Source organism: Colias eurytheme, chromosome 18 (assembly GCF_061535395.1).
Source record: "Colias eurytheme isolate Ceu_HAF_F1 chromosome 18, ilColEury1 Martin Lab GWU primary, whole genome shotgun sequence".
In the NCBI taxonomy this organism is placed as follows: Eukaryota; Metazoa; Arthropoda; class Insecta; order Lepidoptera; family Pieridae; genus Colias; species Colias eurytheme.
This window is the reverse complement of record NC_142997.1, coordinates 2,371,310-2,395,942: the sequence shown is the minus strand read 5'-3', so window position 1 is coordinate 2,395,942 and position 24,633 is coordinate 2,371,310. Positions and strand designations below refer to the sequence as shown.

Here is a 24,633-nt window from a genome sequence, read left to right as displayed (position 1 = left end):
AATAAAGCATGGATTTACTTCAAATTTTGCAGAATATTATTAACAGTTTGGGTCAACATATAATAATATATCATCGAGCATTGCGGGTAAAAACGCGGGGCACAGCTACTTTAAATATTTGCTTAAGCCCGCATCTTCACGTGGCATTAGGAAACAGTCAAAACCTATATACCTACCTAACTTGTAACTTATATGAATCGGTTTTAGAAAAAATGTTGTGTGTTTGAATGTAACGAAAATACGACGGAACATACGACAGTAAGTTACCTATTGTTAATTGGTATAAAGTACATAAAAGAGGAAGCGAGTTATTAATTAATTGCCAGTAATCTGTAATACTACGCTGTTAGGTATTATTAATTATTATTAACGTTAGTAGTTACATTCATATTAACATTATTTCATTAGGTACCCTTACCTATTCTACGAAATAGTTCTAATGCCAGATCTTAAAGACAACACGCATCAAAAATGAAAAATCTATCACTGGTTCACTCTCTAGTTTTTTACCTATTATTGTATGTAAAATTAACGGCTTCATCCATTTTTTTATTTTACTGAATCTCATATGTCTCAAACTACAAATATATATTTTTTTAATAGATGTCCTGTACCTATCTAACTAGTACCTTGGGAAACGCTTGACCACGATCTTGCCTGTTTAAGATTATCGATTCTAATAAATAATTATACGGCTACTGTAAAGCCTTTTTTAATACACTCTTCAGGAGCCACCTATATTTGTAATTATTTAAAAATTAAACTCCGTAAAGAATTTTAGCCTATCTCCATATTATAGTCGTGACGAAAAAGGAAAAATGCGAAAACAATATGCAAATTCTTCGAATTTAGTTGTTATTAACTATTTGTTTCACGAGACATGTATGATAATGAAATAACATTTAGGTCGGACTCAGTTCTAAGAACTTATCGTTATTGTCATTAAGTTTTCGCATTTGACACCGAATGCAGATCTTTCTCCGGTTATCCATTTGATAATGAAACCAGGAACAGTGTGTGACTGACTGTCCGAGAGTAATCAGTGTTTTGCATAGACGCATAGCCAATATGCAAGTTACAGTATATCTTCTTTTTTGTGTAATAATTTCTATCGTTCATTGCAGTCCTTATAATGGTAATTATGTTAATTTGTAATATGTTATATTATAGAATTTCCTTTTTAAAAGTATTTTGATATCTAGAGTTACTAGATCAAATACCTAGGTCATAGGTGGTTTGTTAACGACGTAGTTCGTATAATATTACGAATTTATTCTATATGCAAGTTCCAAAAATTTTCATACTTTCGATCAAAAATACACTAGAATTTTTTGTTAGGCACGAATTTATTTGGTAACGTTGTTTATTTTTCTCAGGTCTACATATACCATCGGAGTGTGTCGATAACCCTTTTTTTTCGGACTGCAGTCTTGTTGTGAGAAGTAAATTTTGTAACCACAAATTTTATTCAACGTAAGTAAATAAATATATTTTTTAATAACTAACTATTGGATTATAAATTAGAATAAAAACGAATTATCCAGTAAGTAATATATATTTTAATTTTCGTTAACAAACAAAACTCTATCTTAACGATTGAATGAATTTTTAAATTATAGGTAATATCCATGAATTTAGATATTTAGAAGTTTCATTTTTTCAGTTTCAGGATTAATTTAAAAAAATGTCATGGCAAATAAAAATGTGTTGTTTCGTACGTTTTTCTAGTGAAATTAAATTTGATCAATTGTTCATATACCTAAGTAAAAAAATAGCTTATTAGTTATTACTCTTATTTTCTCTAGATATTGCTGCGAATCGTGTACAACAGCGGGTCAACTCGACCCCGTGGGCAACCTACGACAACCTATTAGTGATTATTATTAGAACTAGTGTTTTTGTTAACTTATATTACTAGATATATTATAGTGTTTCTTAAACACGTTCACTGTGCAGCTATGATGAGACTACCCCATAAAGGTGCATACTGCATATCCACCAGAGATATGCGAGGATGCGTAGCGAGGAATGTGTTTTATCGCATCAAACGCTAATTAATTAAGAGCGCATATTCTATTTAACGCAAGTCAAAAACTCCGCGATCTATTACGATAGATCGCGGCTTGCGGTATCCTTTTACTATGAACAGCATAGGTCCACAGGAGAGCGCCGAGCAACATGTCCTCTCTCTGGAAAGGCTCGCTGCCGACTGATTTTAATCGGGTCGCGCGCAGTGTTTTATAGTACTTTAAAAAAAATTGTAGAAAAATAATAGAGGTACCTTGGTTGATTTTTTAAATTTTATCTTATAAGTAAGACATTCTTTTATTGCAATATGTATAAATTATATTCAATAAAGTCAAATATCTTGGTGAAAATAATCATTTTGTCGACTATAAATTCTAAAAAAATTCACATTGTTCGGATTTTAATTTCGTAAGTTAGGAGTCCAAAATAAAAAAATCTTTTAACTAACTATTTTAATAAGGATTTTTGCAGTTAGTTAAAAATAATTGTGAGTTAGATCTGTCAGCAATTTCAGATATTTTTAGCTTCGAAATTGACACTAAAAGTGAAATCAAGTAATCATCGGCTCAGGCCCCCTAGTCAAGTGGCTTTCTGTTAGCGTAGCGTTCAATAGAATAGACTACGAATGTATGAGATTGACGTAGGCTGTAGATAAACGTATCTACAGGTTACGTCAATCTCATACATTCGTAGTCTATTCTATTGAACGCTACGCTAACAGAAAGCCACTTGACTAGGGGGGCAGTTATCTTGATCGTATTCAGAAATACTGTATTAATTGAAAAAAACTCTTAACTAACTACATAGACAATAAAATTTCCTAAAATTATTAGTGATTCATATGTTTGTAAGATACGTGGTTGATGGACAATCTGGTTTGAAAAATCGCATATTTGAGCCAAACAGCGCACGGACCGCGTACACGGCCTTAAGCTATATGATTGGTTCTTTACAAAAACATCCTCGCATATCTCTGGTGGAAACAAAGCAAATTGTTGTTTTGTTTTTAATTGCCCCCCGGGTTGTTGCGAAATATTTTTTCTTTGTTCTTGTTCACACATGTAAGAGGTGATTTTTTTAATTTTTCGAACAACGTATGACCCAGTCGTGGCCCGTGGGTCATGCACGTGTGATTTATTATTCGATTCGATGACCGGTGGGTCATGCAGTGAACGTGTAAGTCATAATTAGAACGTAGTTGTATGAATAGATATTATGTAGATTTATATGTCTCATCGTCACTCGCATTCTACGTAGTTTTATATATGAATCTGTGAACTAGTATCGCCATATACTTACTTACTTTTTTAAAATCCTATTTGAGATTGTATACAAAATATAAAAATGTGACCAATTGGAATAAAATTATGTGTTTTGTACTATTCTTATAAATCAGTTTCCAAGAATGTCAATTCAATTAACTTTTCATGTTACAAAGTAACTTACAGACAAATTGTAATTATTGTAATTAATGTTCTAATATATTTTGTTATGAACTTAGGAGAAATTAGTATTGAAATAAAACAAAATATGCAGTAACATAAATTTTTATTTACATCCTGAATTTCACAATCAATATAACAAGTAAACCGCCTACGTCCGGCAGTCGGCAGAGCGAGTACATCGCTCGCTATATACACCTAACCTGTGCTTCGTCTGTGCTTCCCCACCTGTGACGTCATCTCCGCTTTGGACTCTAAACTATGTCTTGTTTTACGTTACAACATCAAGAATATTTAGTACCTAAAGCTTGGTTAATATTGTACCAAATGCTTGCAAATCTTTTTACTTATGAATATTTTTAAAGTGAAACTTCTTCTGGCGCGTTGAGAGTAAAATTTCAAGGTCGCGTCATGGCATTACTGTCACGCCATATAGTAAGGCGACGATTTTGGTATCTTTGAATCTTGCCAAAGAAATTTCACTTCTGACACGTGTGCTCGGCGCACACGCTCTTTTTTAAATTTTCGGTACTTTCATCGCTCCTAAAATATATAAATGCAGCTCAAACAAAAGTTACACATCTGCTTCATACACAGATAAGAACTTAAGCTCATTCTTTCAAAAATCTAAAGTATATAAAACTACATTCAAACTTGAAAACTAACGATTCTAATGAAAAATACTGCGACTGGTAGAGATCCAACAGCACTACATGGAGACATCACTTGCGATCAGAACACAGACATGCAGAATACATTTTTCGCTTACAAAATGCTAGAGCACAGCGACATGTCACTTTGGACGCTTAACCTTGTCGTCACAGTTAAATATAAATAACCGATATACATTATACGTATCGCTTCTAGAAATTTACGCCGTTAAGTCCAAAACAAAAGTCTGCCAATATCGAGTGGTTCAGTAGGTGTCGATTATTGTCGCTAAATAAAACTATACGGCTGGGCCCATACACAATTTATTAGTTCTGTTTAGTTCCCGAAAGCTTCACTCCGTACCGAATCTCTTTACAGTACAATAATAATATGATCTTAAATACAAAAGTTAAAACGCAATAAGTTTTATTATATACATCAAATTATAATTTAACACGTCTATATAATACATAGTTATTCGAGCGAACATCCAGAATCGTCTCGCGAACACTGAACGTCGCCGGACACTGGATATGTACACGCGACATGAGGTATTGTAAAATAAACTCTAAATATAATATATATACAGTCGAACCTCCTTATGCTCCGATACACCACGCATCACATTTTTACAAATCGTAAAACATTCATTTTAGGTTACAACTATTACGACAGGGATTCGTATCGACAGAAATATTAAAAGATGCAGATATGCACATTATATGGAATTTAATGAATCTACCACACGTACGAGACTATAAAATTTGCTATGAATGTTTTTCCCGAAACGGGAAGGAGCGTCGACTGCAGCCACAAAATATAAAACCGCAACATTTACACCGCCGCGTACACATATCGCTACACAGAGTATGATGCGGTCGGACGCCGTAAAATAACTTACCGGGCCGCCGGAGCCCGTTATAATATCACAATACACGTTAAACTAAACGGAGCTCGCCGAACGCCGAGTCGCCAGAACGTCCTACAGATAAACTAAAGATTTTACGAAGTTTGCGGGGAGAGAAGGTTAAGGGCGCTCGAGCGTTGGCCGGCAAACGCGAATCTCAGCAGCTGCGTGCGGCAGGTGGGTCGGGCTCAGTCGAACACGTGCGACACGATCTTCTCCATGTCGTGGTCGACGTCGGGCGCGGGGCGGGCGCGGGGCGCGGGCGGCGCGGCGGGCAGCGTGAACGGCTCGTCCAGCTCCTCCAGCCCCGCCGGCACCGGCAGCTTCGCCAGCTCCTCCTGCAGCTTCACGTAGTGACGCTATAACACACACGATTATAAGTCATGTGGAAATGTTACACTTTGGTTACAATTTCATAAATAAATAAATAATAAAGGGAAAAGTCGACGTACTTCTTAAATTTGTTAATTAAAAATTAAAGTTTTTTTTTTTTATTGTACAATAGGGGAGCGCTTGGCCACAATCTCGCCTGATGGTATGCTGAGATGTGGCCTAAGATGGAGCGCGCTTCCCTAAAATGTACCTGTTCACTCTCCTCTTGAAGACCTTTGAAAGTTATAAATTCGGACTACTAATATAATTTAATAGAAATAGAGAGAGATATAATTATGTTACCGTATATATCGACAAATCAAATGTAAACATTCCATCATTTCTATATGTATAACTATATCTTGGTATAAGAAAATAAAATATTTAAATTATTATTTATATTTAAATAGTATAAGACCCAACATGGAACCTAAAATGGAACCCCTAACGTGTTGGAATGACAACTAGTCATCTGGTATTCACCTTGAGCGCCATGAGGTTGAGGTGTATGGTGCGCTGCGTGCGCTCGTCGCCCGTCTGCCCCTCCAGCTCTGTGATCCAGTTGGCCACTGTTTGCATTATCTCGTTGCGCTTTATCCAGAAGTGCGTTTGGATCACCTACACACCAAATATCTTATTAGCATTACTATTTGATATTAATCGCAAAACTAAACGAATTCTTGAAAGATAATTAACTTTTTAAGATATTCTGGTCCTTCGAGTCAAAAATAAATTAACAATGTTAATATATTCATATCTAGTAGAGCATAACAAGTAGAAAACAGTCACATTTACACTACTTCTTATAATTTGTTTGGTGGTTATCCATCTGACTAAACAAAAGTTCTAACGTACTTCAACTTATTTACTTCTTTAAAATAAAATACAGACAACAAATCACAATCTTGTTGTGCCTATAGGCGTTTACATTATTTCCGGATTCAAATCGCATCCCAGCAAAAATGAGGATAAATAGCAAGTTTTTACTTAAAAAACTACTATATCCCTGCCAAAAATAGGTCACACCTCCTTAAAGCATGGCTCGGGCGAGCGCAGATGGTCCAGCATGGCCCAGCGCACGCACGCCTGGTAGATGTTGGAGTTGTACTCGAGCGACGCGCTGTTGCCCACGTGCGTGCCGCGGCTGCGCTCGTAGCCCGGCTCGTTGAAGTACGGCTCCGGCACCAGGATTAAGGATTGGATTGATACCAGAACCTACAGGACAGACATAGTCATCATTATTCAAAAATACATAACGACGCTACAAAATTAAATCATATTGGTGATTTGAATTTGGTAAATACAGTATTTCCCTTGATAGCAACGCATAAGTAAACGATAAATAAAAATTAAAGCTGATAACCACTGAAAAAAGTTGCCATAGTTATAACAAGCTTTTGTCTCTCAAGCTTTTATATTTATTTTCTTAATGCCGTAGTGAATTTACTTTAGGTCTTAAGTTCGAGCCATTACACATAATCATACTGTGTTATGAAACATATAATTAAAAGCAATTGTTGTAGCAAGTAGCGTACCTGCAGGAAGCTAGAGGTGTGCGCGTTCCACTTCTCCTCGGGGCGGCCGTGCCACGTGTTGAGCACGGAGAGGCACACCTTGCCGTCGTTGTACAGGTTCGGGTTGAAGCGCACCGAGTGCCGGCCGGTCGTCTCCAGGTTGATCAGCATCGGCACCGCCGGGTACTCCGCCGGGAAGTACACGTCCAGCACGAAGCAGCCGTTCGCGTACGGCGTGTCCGACGGGCCCGTGATCAGCACCTGCGACGTGCGTGCGTTAGTTACGTAAGTTGAGAATGCAAAGTTCACGATTATCAGGCGCTGTACGCAATTATTTTGTAGAATGAAGTAATACATTTCAAATATAGCATATTGTAGCAACTACTTTAATAAAAATATAAAACTGATAGAAGGCTGATGTTTAAATCGTAGAATATTAACTGAGAATGATATATGCTGATCTGAAGTTTAACTTGTTAAAAGTCTAACAAAAATAAAGTAAGTTTTATTAAGATGAGATTCTTAATGAATTCATATTTGAATGACTACGTCATAGTTCGAATGAGTCCGTGCGTGCGTGCGTGCATTTGTATTTACGTACGTGCGTGTGTGTGCATATAAGCGTGCGTGTGTGCGTGCGTATGTAGGTTTGTGTGCGTGTGAGCGTGCGGGAGCAGGGTCATCACCTTCATGACGTCGAGGCGGTCGGTGTCGGTGCGCACGAACACGCTGGACGAGTAGGAGAGCGGCAGGCTGGTGGCGAGCGTGGCGGCCTCCTGCGCGAGCCGCTTCATGCGCGCGGGGTGCGTGCGCTCGCCCGCCGCGCGCACCGTGGCCTCGAAGTGGTACGGCACGCAGAACCGGAACCCGCCCTCGCCGTCCTCCGTTATCATTTCGAACGTTTCTGTGACGTCACACGACACGTGTTAGTACACAAATTAAGTGGAAGAACCAAGTCATACATAATAGACAATAAATGAAAGTAAAACACATTGTTAGGCACATCTCTAGTACAATACCCAAAAAAAAAGTACCTAGCTAATAAAAATATGCAATGCACTCCGGTATTTAATGTAACATTAAACATTTGAATATTATTCTTATTATATCATAAAATATGTTGATGTTATTGCAATTGATCTGTAATAGAAGAAAAAACTTATTTATTCTCAAAACATAAACGCCCCTAAGGGCCTATTTTTCAATGCTTGGATAAAACTTATCCGACCAATAAAGTATTACACGATAATATTAAAATGCCACGTAAACTGTCAAATACGGGCAATTAGAATACGTTTTATAAAATGGTAGTTTTATACATTATTCGACGAATAAGTTTTAACCAAGGATTGAAAAATCAGCCCTAAGTCTTCAACTAACAAAGCAATCTCCAAATAAACTGAGTACACATATAAAGGTCTCACCAAACTGCATGGTACGCATGAGCTCGATGTATCTTGCCTCTCGTCCGGCGCCGCGCACGGAGCGCGCCACGCCCACGCTTTCCGTCTCGCTCTCTGACCGGCACATCAGCGCGGACGTCGCCTGTAACACACAATATATTATTATACATTTTGATTATTTTGAGACTAACGTATATTATGTAAAAAAAATTATGTTTGTTCAAAAATAATTTTATTTTTTCATAACTTAGTTCACCACACAGTTGGCCAAACGAAGGGAGTATAGTAGTAGATATTTTGGATGTAAACATAATATTTCTTTGTATAACAATAAAGGAAATAACGTAGTTTACCTGAATGTCAGCAATAAGTGTTGCGAGTCCTTCGTCTTCTTCAGATAATTCTGAATTACTTGATGTACTAAATCTTTGGCTATACGTCATTTTTCCGAATATATTCTTTTTGCTCATCCTGTAACAAACAATTAAACGATTTAGATAAAACGAATAACTGCTACTTTCAAATGAAGATTAAAGTAAATGGCCCTTGTCGTATATTTTTTAGTAACTACAAAACTGCTTAAGAGCTAACAAAATGAGTAAAAGAATTCAAAATTAGGTTTTCCTATTATCTATTGCTGTCGCGCTATGCCTCAAGCCTCCCCCTTAGAGCGCGACAGGGACAACTGTAGCTCTAACCGAAAATACCTAGGAAAATTACCCAAATTCGACGTTCCGTAGTCCCCTGTTTCGTCCTCCAATACTGGACCGATTTAATTACGTTTTTCATAATTTAGTAGAGAAAAGGCTATGTTCCTACGTTTTGCTTTTTTATATAATGTTCAAAAATTAGTTTTATGGAAGACGGAACGTAACGGAAAATCTGTCCTATTTCTTAAGTTTTGAAAGATTCATCTTTTTTAATAATTAAGATATGACAAAAAGGAAAACGTCCTACGTTTTCCTTTTTGTGACATGGCTAAAGTTACCATACATTAATAGTAAAAAATATATTGCTCTAGTGGCACAATCCTGGGAGGAAACTACATTTGTATGGAAAAACGGCTCATTTGTTTGCTCTTAATATGTGTTCCATACGACAGGGAAACTTATTAAATACCGCCGTACAAATCTTCCTTCTCGAGAAGAATATATCTGTTAGACTTTCTTATAGTAAAAAAAAGACGGGTTGCACTCCGAGAGTGCCGGCAGAAGTGAAAACTTGATTATTAACGTTGAGCATGTTTGATATTTTGGAATGGTATCCGTCTGACGCTTTTTCGATCAGGTCACGTGTCTTGACGCGAGTTTAAGATTTTATACCCATTACAGAAAAAGTGCTCAACGCCGCTAAATAAGTTTTCACTTCAAAAAATATTTTTTTGCACCTTATCATTGGTTGATCACCCACCTGTTGATCATCTAAAAACGATACAAATACTTCACCTTCTCCAGGATGCATTACGTAGCTGGGAGCCCGTCGTCAACCGCTTCCGATCCGTAACCCGTGAAAGTTATCGTACCATTTGTAAGTGCACGTACTTATCATTCCGTATGTAAATGTACCTGAGCTTGGTGGCGTACGAGTTGGTGGTGCGGCTCATGCTGGCCAGCAGCGCGGGCAGCGGCCGCAGCGCGCGGGCCAGCCGCCGGCAGCGCAGCGACGCAACTGCGCGGGCCACGCGCAGTACGCACACGTACAGCGGAATGTGGCGGGACATGTCCAATACTGTACAAGCACAATAAAAAAAATTTATAACAACATAAAAAACCTGTTCATAGTGTTTCTAAAATATAAAAAAGAGCATGGTATGCTGAGCATTCATGTCAAAAGTGAAGCTTCTTTTGCAAGATTCAAAGATACCAAAACCATCGTCGCGTATGGCCATGACGCGACCTTGAAATTTTACTTTCAACGCGCAAAAAGAGAACTTAATAAAAATCATACCTGAATCATTCCTGAGGTAGGAGCAGACGGCAGGTACAAGTGAGCTGTTGGCGACGAGATCAATGAACTCAGGCGGGAGGTGCTGCGTGTCGCCCTCTTCCGTGTCTTCGATTTCTTGCGCCTCCTGCGAGCCTTCTTCGGGCGGCCATTTCTCGCCCGGATTCATATATGAAGCTAATACCTGGGATAAATTATTATTTATAAGTATATATAGGGATAAATTATTATTATAATGGATGTTCAAAATTGATATTAACACTTTCTGTTTTTTAACGTGATAACGTTTTTAAAATCGTTTTAGTCGGGTGACATGTTCAGAAACTTGTGTCACACCAAAACCTCACGAGTGCGATCGCAGGTATAACGAGAGAGAGACGGACCGTTCTCCCGTCTCATCTCGAATGCACCAATAAGACGTTATCACGTCTCTCGATCGTAAACCTACTTTACAAACAACCAATTTTTTAATAAAAAATCAATACCTGCAGCAGCACAGTTACGTGCTCCTCCTCAATCCGTTGTCTCACGAGCGCCTGCTCCACGTTCCACGACTGCTGCGTGGAGCCAGTACCGAAGCCCGTTCCTTTGGCCCAGTATAGTTGAGCTTTGTCCTCTTTACCGCCGCCGTTTGAATTTTGATTGTTCTGTTGAAGTTAAATATAATTATAATAATAAATAATAAATAAATAAAAAATTCATTTATTTGCCTTCACAACTTAAAACTATTACAATGGAACTAAATATGTAAACGTGTAGCATTTTCGTTGTAAAGGACTAGTGTCTGAAATAGGTCTTTGAAAGACCTGTAGTACAGATCACTAGCCCCCCTCGCGGATAGCACTACTAAAATACATTTGAATTATAATTCAAATATTTCAAGAAAAGAAAAATTTAAATAATTGTTGTTCACATTCGAATGGTTAACTATTGATATAAGAGCAAGAATCTATTCCTTGTAGCGACACACACCTGTGAAAAGTTTGTAAAATTCATCGTACGTGTTACGTGTGCGGCGTGTCTTGGTGTGTGGAATGTGTATGTGTAATTGTAATTGAATGAATTTAGGGTTATTATCTCGGAAATCTCACAGGAACGTGAACTATGCGGGTTTATCTTTGATAACGCGGTCGATGCCACGGTCGGAAAGCTAGTAATGTGTGTGAGTGTGTGTGTAGGTAACTTTACTATATTACTAACGTGTGTGTGTGTGTGTGTAGGTAACGTTCACATACCGAGGCGGGTCTATGGTGCGTGAAGACCGCTAAGCACGCGAGCACGAGCCGCACGGCGCCGAGCCGCAGCAGCGCGCGGCGCAGCGCGAGCGCCGCGTCGTCCCGCGCGCCGCGCTCCAGCAGCCGCGCGACCACGCGGAACGGCAGCGTGCCCAGCGACCACGTGCCGCCGCCCGCGCCGCCGCTCACCACTATGCTGCCTGATAACACACAGACACACTTCAATTATAACGTCTTCCAGAACACATAAAAATAATAGCAAAATATACGTACGTACCGTACGTTTGTTTGTCTGAAATAAATCGCTATTTAGCGATAAGACCGCCATTTGATTTAATTTATAGTTAAATTAAGTTTCATAGCGAAGTTATAGAGCAGTAAGTATAATTTTATAGCAAGTTTTATATCTTCTGCAGTCAATGTCACGAACCAAAGTTTTGTCTTGTAAATCACTTCAAAATAATTCATGATTAAATATATACTCACGGCCGTCCTCGTCATGCGCGACACCGAGTAACAATCGCAACAGATGCACGGCACGTTCGCCCTCTTCAAGCAGCGCATGCGCATAGCCCGGCAGTTTGAGCAACAATGCTAATGCCACCAACGCATGTGCGGGCACTCCTGCGCACGCGGCGCTTTCTTCTGCGGATCCTCCGTTTCCACCACCGCCGCTGCCAGCATTGGCCGCAGACGTTACACCTAACTCTACTACTTCCTGGAATACATGAAATAACACAAATTATAATAACAAAGTACATAATAGACACAAAACGGAAATAAATCAGCATTGTAACTTTTGTTTATTATAAAGAAAATATTTATATTTGATAGCATTTTATCAAGAACATTTTACACTCTAAAAGCAATAGCATTACACATTTGTATAAAAACTTACCTCATAAGTGGAATCGTCCAATTTCACCCAGTCCAGTTCGTGCGCGTGGTGATGATGCGCAGGCGGCGGTGCGGGCGCAGCATGGGGACGCGGCAACCTCGCAGCCACCAACGCTAAACCACCACACGCTCCAAACTCGCGTAGCACTGCTCCACTTCCCGACCCTGTACTATTCGAGCCGGGTGCCGTAGACCCACTGCTTGACGCATTACTAGATGTGGGGTTGGTTGTAGTGGTCGTGGTGGTAGCGGTGCTCGTGCTGGCTGTTTCGGTGCTCGTCCCCCCGCCATCCCACATTGGACCTGTCCATGTTTCTGTCGATTAATATTTGTGAAAATTAAGTTAACACAATAATATTTTAAGAGTGTTTTTCTACGATACTGTTATTTTATGTCAATTTTGTATCGACAATATCACTCATACACGAACTATTTAGTAGCGACATGTAGCGAGAAGTGTGTTAGGCTAAGGTATGTTCGTTTTTTAAAATAAAGTTCTTGTCTGTCAATCAAGCGTTTCATTGATTAGAGATACGATATACGATACCGTAGAATCGCTTCACATATTTATGATTTTTTTGGACAAAATAAGCTACCTACCTTTTTTACCTACCTTTTTTATATTAACTAACCTCCAGATGTATTAAGATGCAGTGTGAGCGTGAGGTGTGGCCCGAATTCATGCGGCACGGCGGCACAAAGCTGCGCCAGCGTAGTGCTAGCTGGTATGTAGCCTTCTATACCGGTCACTTGCACTCGGATAGATGACTCCAATAATTCTGCAACATTTAGTTAATTATAGGACACACGAATAATTTTACCACATTATTCTAAAATACATAATATGGTATATACCAAGTTGATGATAATCATTATTTCTTAATATTTCGTTTATTAGAGACAGAAGGTATTAATGAATACGTGTTAAAGTGGATTGCGGGATAATGTAATAACTTATAAGGTACCTAGTAGTGGGGGAAGTTTGCGCATCAAATTTTAGTACATTTTTATATGCGCAAGCTTCCCCCACTACGCTACTTTTTGGCCAAGAAGTTTGCCGGGCGCTATATCATATATGCACGGATAATTTTCTGTGCAATACCACGTTGAGAATTACAAAAAACACAGCTAACACAATGATCACAATACTTTAATATAATAGTCCTCACCGTCCGTAACAGCGAGCACATTGGGATCGGCGTTCGCCTTGCTCTGCCGCTTCTTGCTGCCCTGCTGCTTGAGCGTGGTGTTCTTCACGTCCTTAACGCGCTTGTCCTTAGACGCAGATGCAGCGGCAAGTGACAGCTCCCACGCTTCCGCGACCGTCATGATCGCTGTGTCTGACGCGCTGCGTAGTACTGATGTACAGCTGGATGTTGATGGGTTGCCCGCGCTTAGTTTCGCGTTGTCCTCCATTAGTGGCACTGTGGGGATATTGCGTTTTATATACATACGTCTTTTCAGTTCTTGGAAGTCTGAATTATACGTATGTGATGTAATTTCATTATAATGGTACAAGAGTGACATTTTATTTAGAATAAGATACTGTGCTAATTTTTTTCAGTGAAAATGGTAAAATAGAATAAATAATGGTCAGAAACTCATTAAACGTTTATGCCAAGTCTCGTTATTACACTTTAACCCATTGAGCCCCGAACGGCCAGATCCGGCCGCGACGCAATAGATTTTCTATTGTGTCTGTGATTCCGGGGCCTGATGGATTAAATACTACAATACAGTAAAGTCACGAAAAAAGTCGAGCAAACAACATATTCAAAAGAAAAATAATCTGATTTTTTTATTCAAATTAAACAATGCTACAATGCCCCATCTACAAATACAATAATAAAGGGTACTAACACGGCGGGCGGTGGTCCGCGAGCAGCGTGCGCACCGTAGTGTGCAGCGGCAGCGTGAGCAGCGCGTGCGCGCGCGCCGCCGGGTGCGCGGGGGCGGGCGGCGCGGGGGCGGGCGGGGCGGGCGGGCACGAGGGCGAGCCGCCCGCCCAGCGCAGCGCCACCGTCGCGCGCTCGCCCGACAGCACCAGCCGCAGGATGAGGGACCGCGTGAACCCGGATATGCCCTCTGGTCCTGCAAGTGATGTAGTGACAAATCGTTAAATAGTTGTTATTGATGACGATATTTTACAGTTTATAGCTTCAGTTATATAGTTACAAGTATAGCTTTGGTTTACGATTTCAAATTTCCTTTTTGTAAAGCAATATAATTTTAAAAATAATTTGGAAAATCCAAAAGTGCACGCCTCATAATTTTTTTTTAATAAATATTTATTAATTATTATTTTTGTTTATTTAATAACAATTAAACCACATCGAATCAGACCCTGAAAAATGAAAGGGTTCTATTCCTGAGCATACTCAAGCGTAAGAGAAAAAAAAAGACTCGATTAGTAAAGTATTTCGGTCGCTATCGTGTTAACAAGAAAAAGGATCCGCACATACAGACACACGGACGTCCAAGACAGAACTTTTTTAAACTGTTTTTTAACTAGTTTAAATAACAAAAATGACATCAAAAATATCATGAACGTTAAAAATAGTGTTTTTTCTTAATATGTGTGTGTATGTATTATCTTACAAGTGCAATGTATGATACATAAAGACATTTTAAGTTTGAAAAATCAGATGTTTTGCGCGAAGTGACAGTAGTACCCACCTCAGCGCTTCGCTGAGGCGTGCAATATTGCACTTATTGTAGTTAATGTTATTAATGGGTTTGTGTTTTTGTTTTTAATTTACTTTTTATGCAAAGCTTTCAGGTAATTTAGCCAGTAACAATCACTATCCTGTAACGAAGATATTACTTTAGATTGACGTGCTAATAAATCATGTTTAAATTATGCCGTACCGGTACATTGCATCGATTCCAAAATGTTGTGCAGCGTTGACGCGAACAGTTTCTGATTGGCAGCGTGGCACACCGTCAACTCAGAGAAGAGTCTTATTGTGTTCTCTTCTAGCTGAGCGTATAAGTCCATCTCACGCCATGAGCTAAATGAATAATGTATAGTTAAATTTGATTGTACAAAATTGTCAACAAATTGAATACGATTCAATATGAGAAATCAAGTTACAAAAGTTAGCAAAGTAACTAATGAATTGATAAATACTGGAAATAAACAACACTTTTTTGCTTATAAATACCTTACCCCGAGGCTAATAAGCCACATATTTTCTTAATGCTATATGTTTATTACTTCTTCAACTACTCAATTTAGTTTTATGGTGATAAATTTTCCATTCGAGCATATTCCATTTTACCTAGAGTCCACTGAAGCCTTGCTTATAAAAAAAGACGTGTGGCACTCGGGGACTGCCGCGGTAAAGCTATTGCATGCTATGCCTTCAAGCCACACCTCCGCGCTCGTCGGAGTGGGGAGTGTGAGATTTTTCGTTACTAAATTTCTGGATTCGGTCTCCGCGCTCAAGGCCCGCGATAGAAGCTATGCAATAGCTATATATATAATTATAATATAATTAAAAATATTATATAATTAAAAATATTTATAAAACCAGCATTTCCCATACCTATCGTGCGATCGTGGCTGACACAACAACGCAAGCAGCGGGCGCCAGAACGTAGCACCGGCACCACCGAGCCAGTCTTTGAGCCGTCGGTCCGCGCACATCAGCCGCGCCCACTGCACTATGTCGCATACTGTTTGCATTGATGTCATCTCTGAAAAGGATATAATTCTTGTAGATCATAATATTTACCAAATCTTTGAAACCGAAATATATTTGGATACTTTCTAATTTCATGACGACATGAACATTTTCTGTGTAATGTGTAAGTTGCGTAGGTCTTGTTATGGAATTTCAGTCAAATTATACTAATAGGAGGTCCATGTCCCAGCAGTGAAAATATAATATATGGGCTGATGATGATACTTAAAAATATTGAAATAGATGTTAGTGGTGGTTTTAAAAAAATAAAAACATTTGTAAGAGTTAGTCGTCGTTCATCTTCGTAAAGTTAGAATTTAAATTATTTTTCATAGTAAAAATAAACTTACCACTATTACTATCCAGATCACTCAAATCAGTCATGTGTATATCCTCCTGTGAATTCGTCCGTGACAATATCTGTTCCAACTTTGTCTCACAGAATTCTGCAAAAACACAATCCTTATTAGAAAAACATTTAAATACTTTAAAACTGAATTCTGAATACAAAGTAAAGGAATGAAAATAAATTTTTAGATTTAACTGCACATTATCATAGGAAAAGATAGTATGGAATAAGAAGCGCACTAGCCGATGTAGATTGGTGGATTATAGCCTGATTCCCCATAGGAATGCTTATTTCCCTGCATTGGAAACAAATATAGACCGACGATGATATCCCAGAACCTAGTAATATCCAAATACACTAACCAGCCACATATTGTAGCAGCGCGTGCGGTAGCGGCGAGTGCAGCAGCGGCGGCGCGCACGCGGGCGACAGCGCGACCGCCGCAAGCGTGCGCAGCTGGGCGCCGCGTAACCGTCGAGCTGCACTCGCGCCCGCCCAGCTTCCCACTGAGATACCGCTCTCACCGGAGGCTGATGAGTGCATCGGCCGACGTACTTTTGTGTCGTCCGTTAGGCCCTCCATGCTGTACAAACATGATAATATATTCTCAGAATGTCAAAAGTATGCATGAATTAAATATTATTTATTGCATTTTGATCACAATTGAAAAGCTTAGCTACATGATAACACAATACAATAAGAAAACAACAACATTATTTTGATGTAAACAATTTTTCTTATAGTTTTTAGTCCAAAGTTGTGTACGGTGTTAATTGGATTGTAGAATTTACATGTAGATATAAGGAACTGTTCTACAATCTGTTACTGTACCATTTATAAAAAATAAAATAAAATAAAAAAAAACACTTAGTTTAGCGACTTTACTATATCAAATCGTAGATGTAACTAAATAAAGTAACTAAAACTAAACGCCTATGCAGATTCCGCGAAATGGATAACGGATATAATCGCCTGACTTTGTATTAAATGTTTCTCAGTACTTAAACACTACATTGTAATTAAAACAAATGTTTATAGTAGAGCCATTTTAATAGACAACATTTGACAGATCAACAAAATTCAACAACGTAACCTAGTAATGACGACATAAAATAATATACTTTTTTGTTTTGTTAGAACTGCACATTTGCTTAAAATTTTTCAATTACGATTACATATTTATACAAGTAATTTTAGGATTTGATTGTACTGATAAACCATTCTAAACATAATTTTATGATTTAAAGAACTGACGCCGCTGCAATTTTAATACCAGAGACGTTACTCCAAAAATCGAAATCTGACATCTAGAATCGAATGCATTGGGTACTTGTGAATAAAAAATCATCATAAATTAAAAAAATATTGTGTGGTTTTATGAAACCACGGTAAAAGTGAAACTGTTCGAACTGTACACGCGGCTTGCGCTACACAGAACAAAAAGTTTGAGACGATGTAATAAAAGTTTCACTTTAATAAATGCGTTGTGTTTTTTTTTAATTATGTAGATACTTGTCTTATTTTGCTCCTTAAATTTACGAAAGAAAGTATATTACTGGGACAGGGATTCGCCTGATGAATTTTAAAATTGACATGTGTTTCAAATTCGATTGACAAATGTTTCAAGTCCGTATCGATTATAGTCCTTTCCACCTAAGATGATTTCTGTGACACATCGATTTTTGACACGTATAGAGATGTCGGTTACTGAAATCGTATCAATTGTTTCCGATAATCGATAATATTCTATATGGAAATGAAATCGATTTGAATAAAGTACCAAAATTAGTTTTTTCGGCATTTCGCCAACAATTAACTAAGGAAACTTAGCAAACAACAGCAACAAAAAGTCAACAATAACAATTAGTAACAATAACAGAATACCACGTAAAGTATCAATATAAAAATGCAACTTGTATACAAGGCTGACGCACTCGTACAGACGATTGACTCGATTGACAAACGATCACAAGATGGGCGCCGATTATACGATTTTCCAACTCTATGATTTTTCAACGATCCATTTCATGTACACGAATTGCGTAGGTATTATATTTTTGTGTTATTTTATTTTATTTTTCATTATATTAAACTAAACAATACTGTTTTTTATTTATAAGCTTACGATGTTTCATTTTTATATTTTTGGTAATAATGCCGCCACAAAATAAAAATATTATGCACTAAAATTATTTTGACTTTTTAAACATATAATACGTAATTCGGAACACGATGAAGTGTCACAGGAATCATCCTAGGTGAAAAGGACTATAATTCACTTTAATCGATGTTTTTAAGCAGGTTCTTCGAAGCAGGTTCAGCTCTCTTCGAAGATAAAATTAATAGACGTCAAATGTTGCCTATTAAATTGGCCCGACTATAAAATATAGAGTTCGAGGTACTTAACGACCTAATTAGGTATCATTATTGATAATGTAATGTGGCAGGCAAATTGTATTATTTCGCCGTTTACAAACGCTCGACATTTACATAACGGTGTGTTTACACTGGAGCATTCTTCGGATACTTACATGTAATGAAACGTCCCTGCGAATACTCGACGCTTTGTGCGCCGCAATATTCACAGTAAAAGAATATTTATATTCGAGCAAAATAGCCTCAATGGTTTTAAAAAAAGTTTCGAATAAAACATCAAAGTCATATTCGAACAGCAGTTAATATATAAAATTTACAAAGAAGGATAACGATAACCTATTTGCCAGGCAAATACATTTGCTTACAAAAAATAATGCAATTGGCAATAGAGCTTGATGCATTGTACATTAATTATTGATTTATTACAAACAAAATAGTAAACTTATTTTCTGGAAATAAAATAAATGCTTACCTTTCTTCAGAATCGATGGGTATCTCCATTCTTTCCAACAGCAGTTTGAACAATTCAGGTCTAATGTAGCACATTGAACACATTACTGAAAAAAAAATGTATGAATTAGGGAAACCTTAAACTGTAATTTACCGATTTTATTATATTTTAGACGATTAACATTAAACTTACCAGCATCCAGTGATTTCTTTAATAAACTGGCTTCATTCACATCAGTAACCCAAGTACAGATAAGCTCAAACAGATCATCAGTTATCAATTCTTCCAAATTGTCCATAAGTTTTTCTTCTTTCAGTGTCCATAATACCTGTTCGAAATACATTCAAGATTAAAACAATATAAATTAAATCAGATTTCTTAAAATTATTATGGGCTTCAAATAATTAATTAATAGGCAAACAAATTGGTTTGTTTTGAGCACAAAATAACAAAATGTGTGCGAGTACCCTATTGTTGTATACTTATATTATTATATATCGTGTGAAGTACAGAAACGGTAAGTAAAAAACTATTAAAAAATTATACACAGCGTCGATTTAAGCAAGTCGTATGCAGAGTAATGTATCGATAGTGTAACGTGTGGTTAGGTGGTTAGCAAATTTGCGATACGCAGAGTAATGAGTTAGTAACGCATGGTCACGTGCTTAACAAGTTTCGGTACACAGAGTAATGCATCAACAGAGTGTAACGTTACCGCAGCGAGCGTGTGCACGAGCGCGGCGGAGGGCGCGGCGCGCAGCTGCAGCGCGCGCTCGGCGGCGCGGTGCAGCCAGCGCAGGTAGGCGCGCGCGCACCCGGCCCCGCACGCGCGGCACAGCGCCGCCACCAGCCCGCACACGCCGCTCATGCTGCTCGTGCTGCCGCGCAGCGGCTGGAACGCTGCACACATAGTGCATATTGCTTAATAGTTAATCCATCAGGCCCCGGAATCAGAGACACAATAGAAAATCTATTGTGTCACGGTCGGATCTGGCCGTTCAGGGCTCAATGGGTTAATATACTCAGTGTCTGATTACTTTCAAGCTATTGGGATGTATTGTAAAATTGAATTTAAAAATTTCCAATTCCCAAAAAACAAAATTGAATTTGATTTCACAGACATATTTCTACCGAAAAATTCTGATAAAAATAAAATATTTGAAAGTTACAGCAGTTTAGCTGAGCCAGCTTAATTGATATAAATTTTACAGCAAAATTGAATTTTAAACTAAACGTAAAATGTATCATACCATGTGCGTGCGCATGGGCATCGAGATCCAGCAAGCGGTCGAGCAAAGGCTCCTGCAGCGAGGGCTGCGCACGCGCCGCGGCCAGCAGTGCCAAGTGCGCATGATGCGCGGGCGCACCGCCAGCCAGCAGCGCTCCGCATAACGCGCGAACTGCACCGCCGCCGCACGCCGCGCGACCACGCACGCACGCGCATACTACGCTCGCCCAGTTGTTTCTAATAATAAAAATATAATATGTTATAAAAATCAATTAACCAATTCATCACGCATCATCATTCATGCATCAATTAATTTTACCAAAAATGCCTTCTTATGTACATGTTTAAATTTTATTCCGTTTCATTTGCCCATGTTAGTTGAAATTCTAATAAACAGGAAATAATTGTATTTAATAAATTGGTAAATTATAAAACGGGAAACAAACGGTATCAATAACTTTATCATATCAGTACTTACTATTTAATAATTGTATATTTTGTAATTGTATAGCTGTAAGGTACCTTATCATAAATAAATAAATAAATAAATAAATATTTTTAATTTAAGCTTATAAGAATAGAAATAAAACTAACTATTAAACACTCACCCAGTACTATCATGAGTATAGGACGTATTGTGCACATCCGACGTCGGAGGCAGAGTCGGCAGCGGCGGTTGCGGCGCGAACGCGGGCGCGGCGAGCAAACGCAACTGAAGCAGGCCCATATTCGACGAGTCTCGTGGTCTGTACAGACGCAGTTGCACTGTTGTGCATACGATGGGTCGGGCTAGTACCAGCCGAATGAATGTCATGCCGGCGGTGCTTTGTGGCGGGCCAAGTGGGGCCAGTGTGCCACCGCAACCAGCTTCTACACCTACAGCTCCAGGGCACGCTATATACAGAAATAGTTTTTGTAATAGAACATAATATTATGAGATTAGTAATAAGTTTTCCTTGAATAAAATAAAAAATTGGTTGTTTGTAAAGTAGGTTTACGATCGAGATGTTTACGTGATAACGTCTTATTGGTGGCAGCGCTCGAGATGAGACGGGAGATCGGTCCGTCTCTCTCTCGTTATACCTGCGATCGCGCTCGTGAGGTTTTGGTGTGATACAAGTTTCTGAACATGTCACCCGACTAAAACGATTTTAAAAACGTTATCACGTCAAAAAAAGTTCTTTATGGCGGATTAACTTTACAAAATGTAAAAAAAACTACTGTGATAAAAGCTATTTACTTGATATAAATGAATGATAAATATCATCCTATTAAATTAATATTTGATACAAAACGTTAATTTACAATGAAATGTTAAATGTCTATTAAACATAAAATCCTATTTATGTCCACATTTTAACATTAGCAGTTGCCGTTTCATTATTACGGTGCGTGCTATATGCGTCGAGTACTAACTGGCGAGGCTGGTGACGTGCGGCTGCAGGTGCACCTCGTGCAGGCGCGCCGCGTACGGCAGGTGCAGGCTGAGCGCGAGCGACGCGTCGTCCGCGCTGAAGAAGTGGTAGGACCAGGCGGCCGCGCGCACGCGCCGCGCCGCGCACCCCGCCCCGCGCGCGCCCTCCGCGCCGCCGCCCAGCAGCACGTCCGCCGCCTGCGCCGTCGGGTTGCCGCACGACACTGAGCCTGCACATCATAATACAAACCTCATTTATTTTATACTGGCTGCTCCGCGCGGTTTCACCCCCGTGGCTCCACTCCTGTTAGTCGTAGCGTGATGATATACAGTGTGTCCGGACATGACATACCGATATTTGAAGGGGCTATTTATTCTCCAGGTATTTTTATCGACAATAGGCATGACGACAGTATCCATAAATGATCGTATTAGTGTTTTTAAGGGAAAATGTACAATAAATAAATTCAATATAGTGACTTAGAAATCTTAAAACCATTAGGGTGCACTCACACACATCAGTCACCGTCAAGTCACCGATGACTGATCGGTGACGGTTTGTGTACGTATCCACAAACACCAGTCACCGTCATGTTGTCCGTCAGTCACGTCGCCGGTTTGACTGAATCATTGAACACATACATCAGGTTAGTGAGTGATTAGACGTGTGTCACGCTAGAGAACATGTAGCAATTGACGGTAGCACGACGCTGACTGAACTGAGACGTGACGGCACCGGGTGAGTGGGGATAAAAGTATGATACATGTATGGAAAGATTATTTGACGTGCCTGACCGGGGACGTCACTGATAGATTTCGTGCCGGCGACTGTCGTGTGGGAACAGAGTCATACTAGAACTATTGATACATATTTTTTTTTAATCCTGTCCGGTGACGTGCCGTGACGGTGACTGATGTGTGTGAGTGCACCCTTAAGGGCTTGGTCTAGTAGTGCAAACAAATGCATCCTGTCATCCTATATGTAAATAATACAAATGTACTAAGCGAAAGTTGCTCCACTTAATTTTTAAAAATTAAATCATTCGTATAATTTAATATTCGTAATAAGTACCAAAAATGACAATTTGAAACAATTTTCGTGAAAATTACACCGGGTGATTTTTTTTATCAGTACACAAAATTTGCGAATACTTTCTATTGATATCTTCAACTTCATGTTTATATAACTGATCAACTTTTATAAAGAAATTTGGACGAAATATAAAAAAAAATAAGCTTTCCATACAAAATGCATAACTCTGTACATTTTTTTCGACCTAAGTTTCTTAGTGAAAGTTGTTCAGTTTAACTAATAAAACGGATAAACAAATTTTGTATATAATAAAAAAAATGTAATGTTTGTGTTAAAAAATTATAAAATAGAAAAATACGCAAATGAAAACAAAAGATATTTATTTCTGACTAGCTTCCGCCCGCGACTCCGTCCGCGCGGATGTCAGTCTTCGCGTCTTCTACAGATTTATTATATTATGTATAATATATAGATTTATATTGATAAACCTAATAAATCTTTTGCTAGCATTCTGATGCTTTATCGGTTGCACTGGATTTATCTCTTTTTTTTCAATCGCTTGAATGATATAGGATGGGTCCTTGATGGGCATCGAATGCTGAAGTCTCGAATCAATCAATTCTGACAGTAGGCAATTTATGTAAAATCTTGATAATGGTCCATCATTTTATTTTGCCTAAACGTTACATACTTTTTTATATATTCTATTTTTAACGAATGATTCACTCCAGTCCAAACAGCAAATAAGCAGACTTCTGCTTCTGCAACGTTTAGTTGTCCCTGAATTTGGAAAAAATAGTCATGATTCTTATCTATGACAAAAGTGTTATTTTTTGCATTGTATTTCAAATATTAAATTTTTTTAACCGCATCTTCCGCATTCATGTCTTTTGCCGGAATTAGACATTTAACTTCTACTAGTCCCATTTTCCCTTTTTGATATGGGAGTGTATAAAGTAAATTTTTTAGATAATTATCGTTATACTTTTAAAAAGTTATTATTGTCATTTTGCTCATTAGGTAAAGTAATTTCGATATCAGCTTTAAGTTTTTTGATACCTGCAATAATAACGTCATAATCGCCTGCACATACTTATCAATTACACCCTGTATACAATCCACCATCCACATTCATAATGTTTTCCTGTCCTCCTCTCCTTTACGCTGTTCACCGATACATTTTAAATGAGTAAATCTGCTACCACTGAAGGATGTTTCATTGTGATCAGCAAATTTTCACCACTGTTGTCGATTATTTGTTTTTCATTTTTAATCAGCAATTGGGAATCATCAGTTTTGTTTTTTGCAGATTGGTGATGTACCCTAACAATACGTCGAAAAGGGAAAGCATCAACGAATTATCGTTTTCGTCCTCTTTTTTTATTCTTCGCGTCTCTGTTACTTCTGTTTGTTTAGTTCTCAACACCCACTGAATTTTCTACGTTATTGTGATCTTCCATTACATCTGAGTTTTGATGATGTGATGATAATCCATTCGTTTTAATATTGGTACTTAGAGTTGGTAGACTAAACTAGAAATGGCGGACTAAATTTGTCAGCGCGTCTGTAAGATCAGAATATAAAACCAACATCCTGTATTTAAGTTACAAAATTAATAATCAAACAACATGCCGCTACGTTGAAAATGACTAGAAGAAAAAATTAAAACACCTCGGATCAATTTTGGAGTAAACAAATCATTT

General features: G+C 38.4%; 1 protein-coding gene and 1 long non-coding RNA gene across 2 annotated transcripts in view; one reads left to right on the top strand and one right to left on the bottom strand.

Annotated features, from left to right (window-relative positions):
* Positions 1-961: 961 nt before the first annotated feature.
* LOC149900470 (uncharacterized) lies at positions 962-2,062 on the top strand. Its single transcript, XR_016457751.1, has 3 exons — positions 962-1,135; positions 1,377-1,473; positions 1,806-2,062. It is a non-coding gene; the product is annotated as an uncharacterized LOC149900470 (long non-coding RNA).
* Positions 2,063-3,559: 1,497 nt separating this feature from the next.
* Positions 3,560-24,633, bottom strand: part of Bruce (BIR repeat containing ubiquitin-conjugating enzyme) — a 45,602-nt gene continuing 24,528 nt past the window's right edge. The window contains exons 34-59 of the mRNA XM_090112543.1: positions 21,900-22,127; positions 21,092-21,377; positions 20,506-20,720; positions 19,971-20,155; positions 19,448-19,583; positions 19,277-19,361; positions 16,791-17,011; positions 16,430-16,525; positions 15,942-16,092; positions 15,262-15,404; positions 14,254-14,484; positions 13,563-13,817; positions 13,026-13,172; positions 12,395-12,708; positions 11,983-12,214; positions 11,497-11,696; positions 10,747-10,908; positions 10,265-10,445; positions 9,883-10,045; positions 8,671-8,788; positions 8,339-8,459; positions 7,601-7,818; positions 6,936-7,175; positions 6,427-6,615; positions 5,884-6,018; positions 3,560-5,387 (exon numbers count right to left, since the gene is read on the bottom strand). Of these exons, the coding sequence (XP_089968669.1) occupies positions 5,217-5,387; positions 5,884-6,018; positions 6,427-6,615; positions 6,936-7,175; positions 7,601-7,818; positions 8,339-8,459; positions 8,671-8,788; positions 9,883-10,045; positions 10,265-10,445; positions 10,747-10,908; positions 11,497-11,696; positions 11,983-12,214; positions 12,395-12,708; positions 13,026-13,172; positions 13,563-13,817; positions 14,254-14,484; positions 15,262-15,404; positions 15,942-16,092; positions 16,430-16,525; positions 16,791-17,011; positions 19,277-19,361; positions 19,448-19,583; positions 19,971-20,155; positions 20,506-20,720; positions 21,092-21,377; positions 21,900-22,127 (4,823 nt within the window). The 3' untranslated portion in view covers positions 3,560-5,216. The remainder of the gene's footprint in view (positions 5,388-5,883; positions 6,019-6,426; positions 6,616-6,935; positions 7,176-7,600; positions 7,819-8,338; positions 8,460-8,670; positions 8,789-9,882; positions 10,046-10,264; positions 10,446-10,746; positions 10,909-11,496; positions 11,697-11,982; positions 12,215-12,394; positions 12,709-13,025; positions 13,173-13,562; positions 13,818-14,253; positions 14,485-15,261; positions 15,405-15,941; positions 16,093-16,429; positions 16,526-16,790; positions 17,012-19,276; positions 19,362-19,447; positions 19,584-19,970; positions 20,156-20,505; positions 20,721-21,091; positions 21,378-21,899; positions 22,128-24,633) is intronic.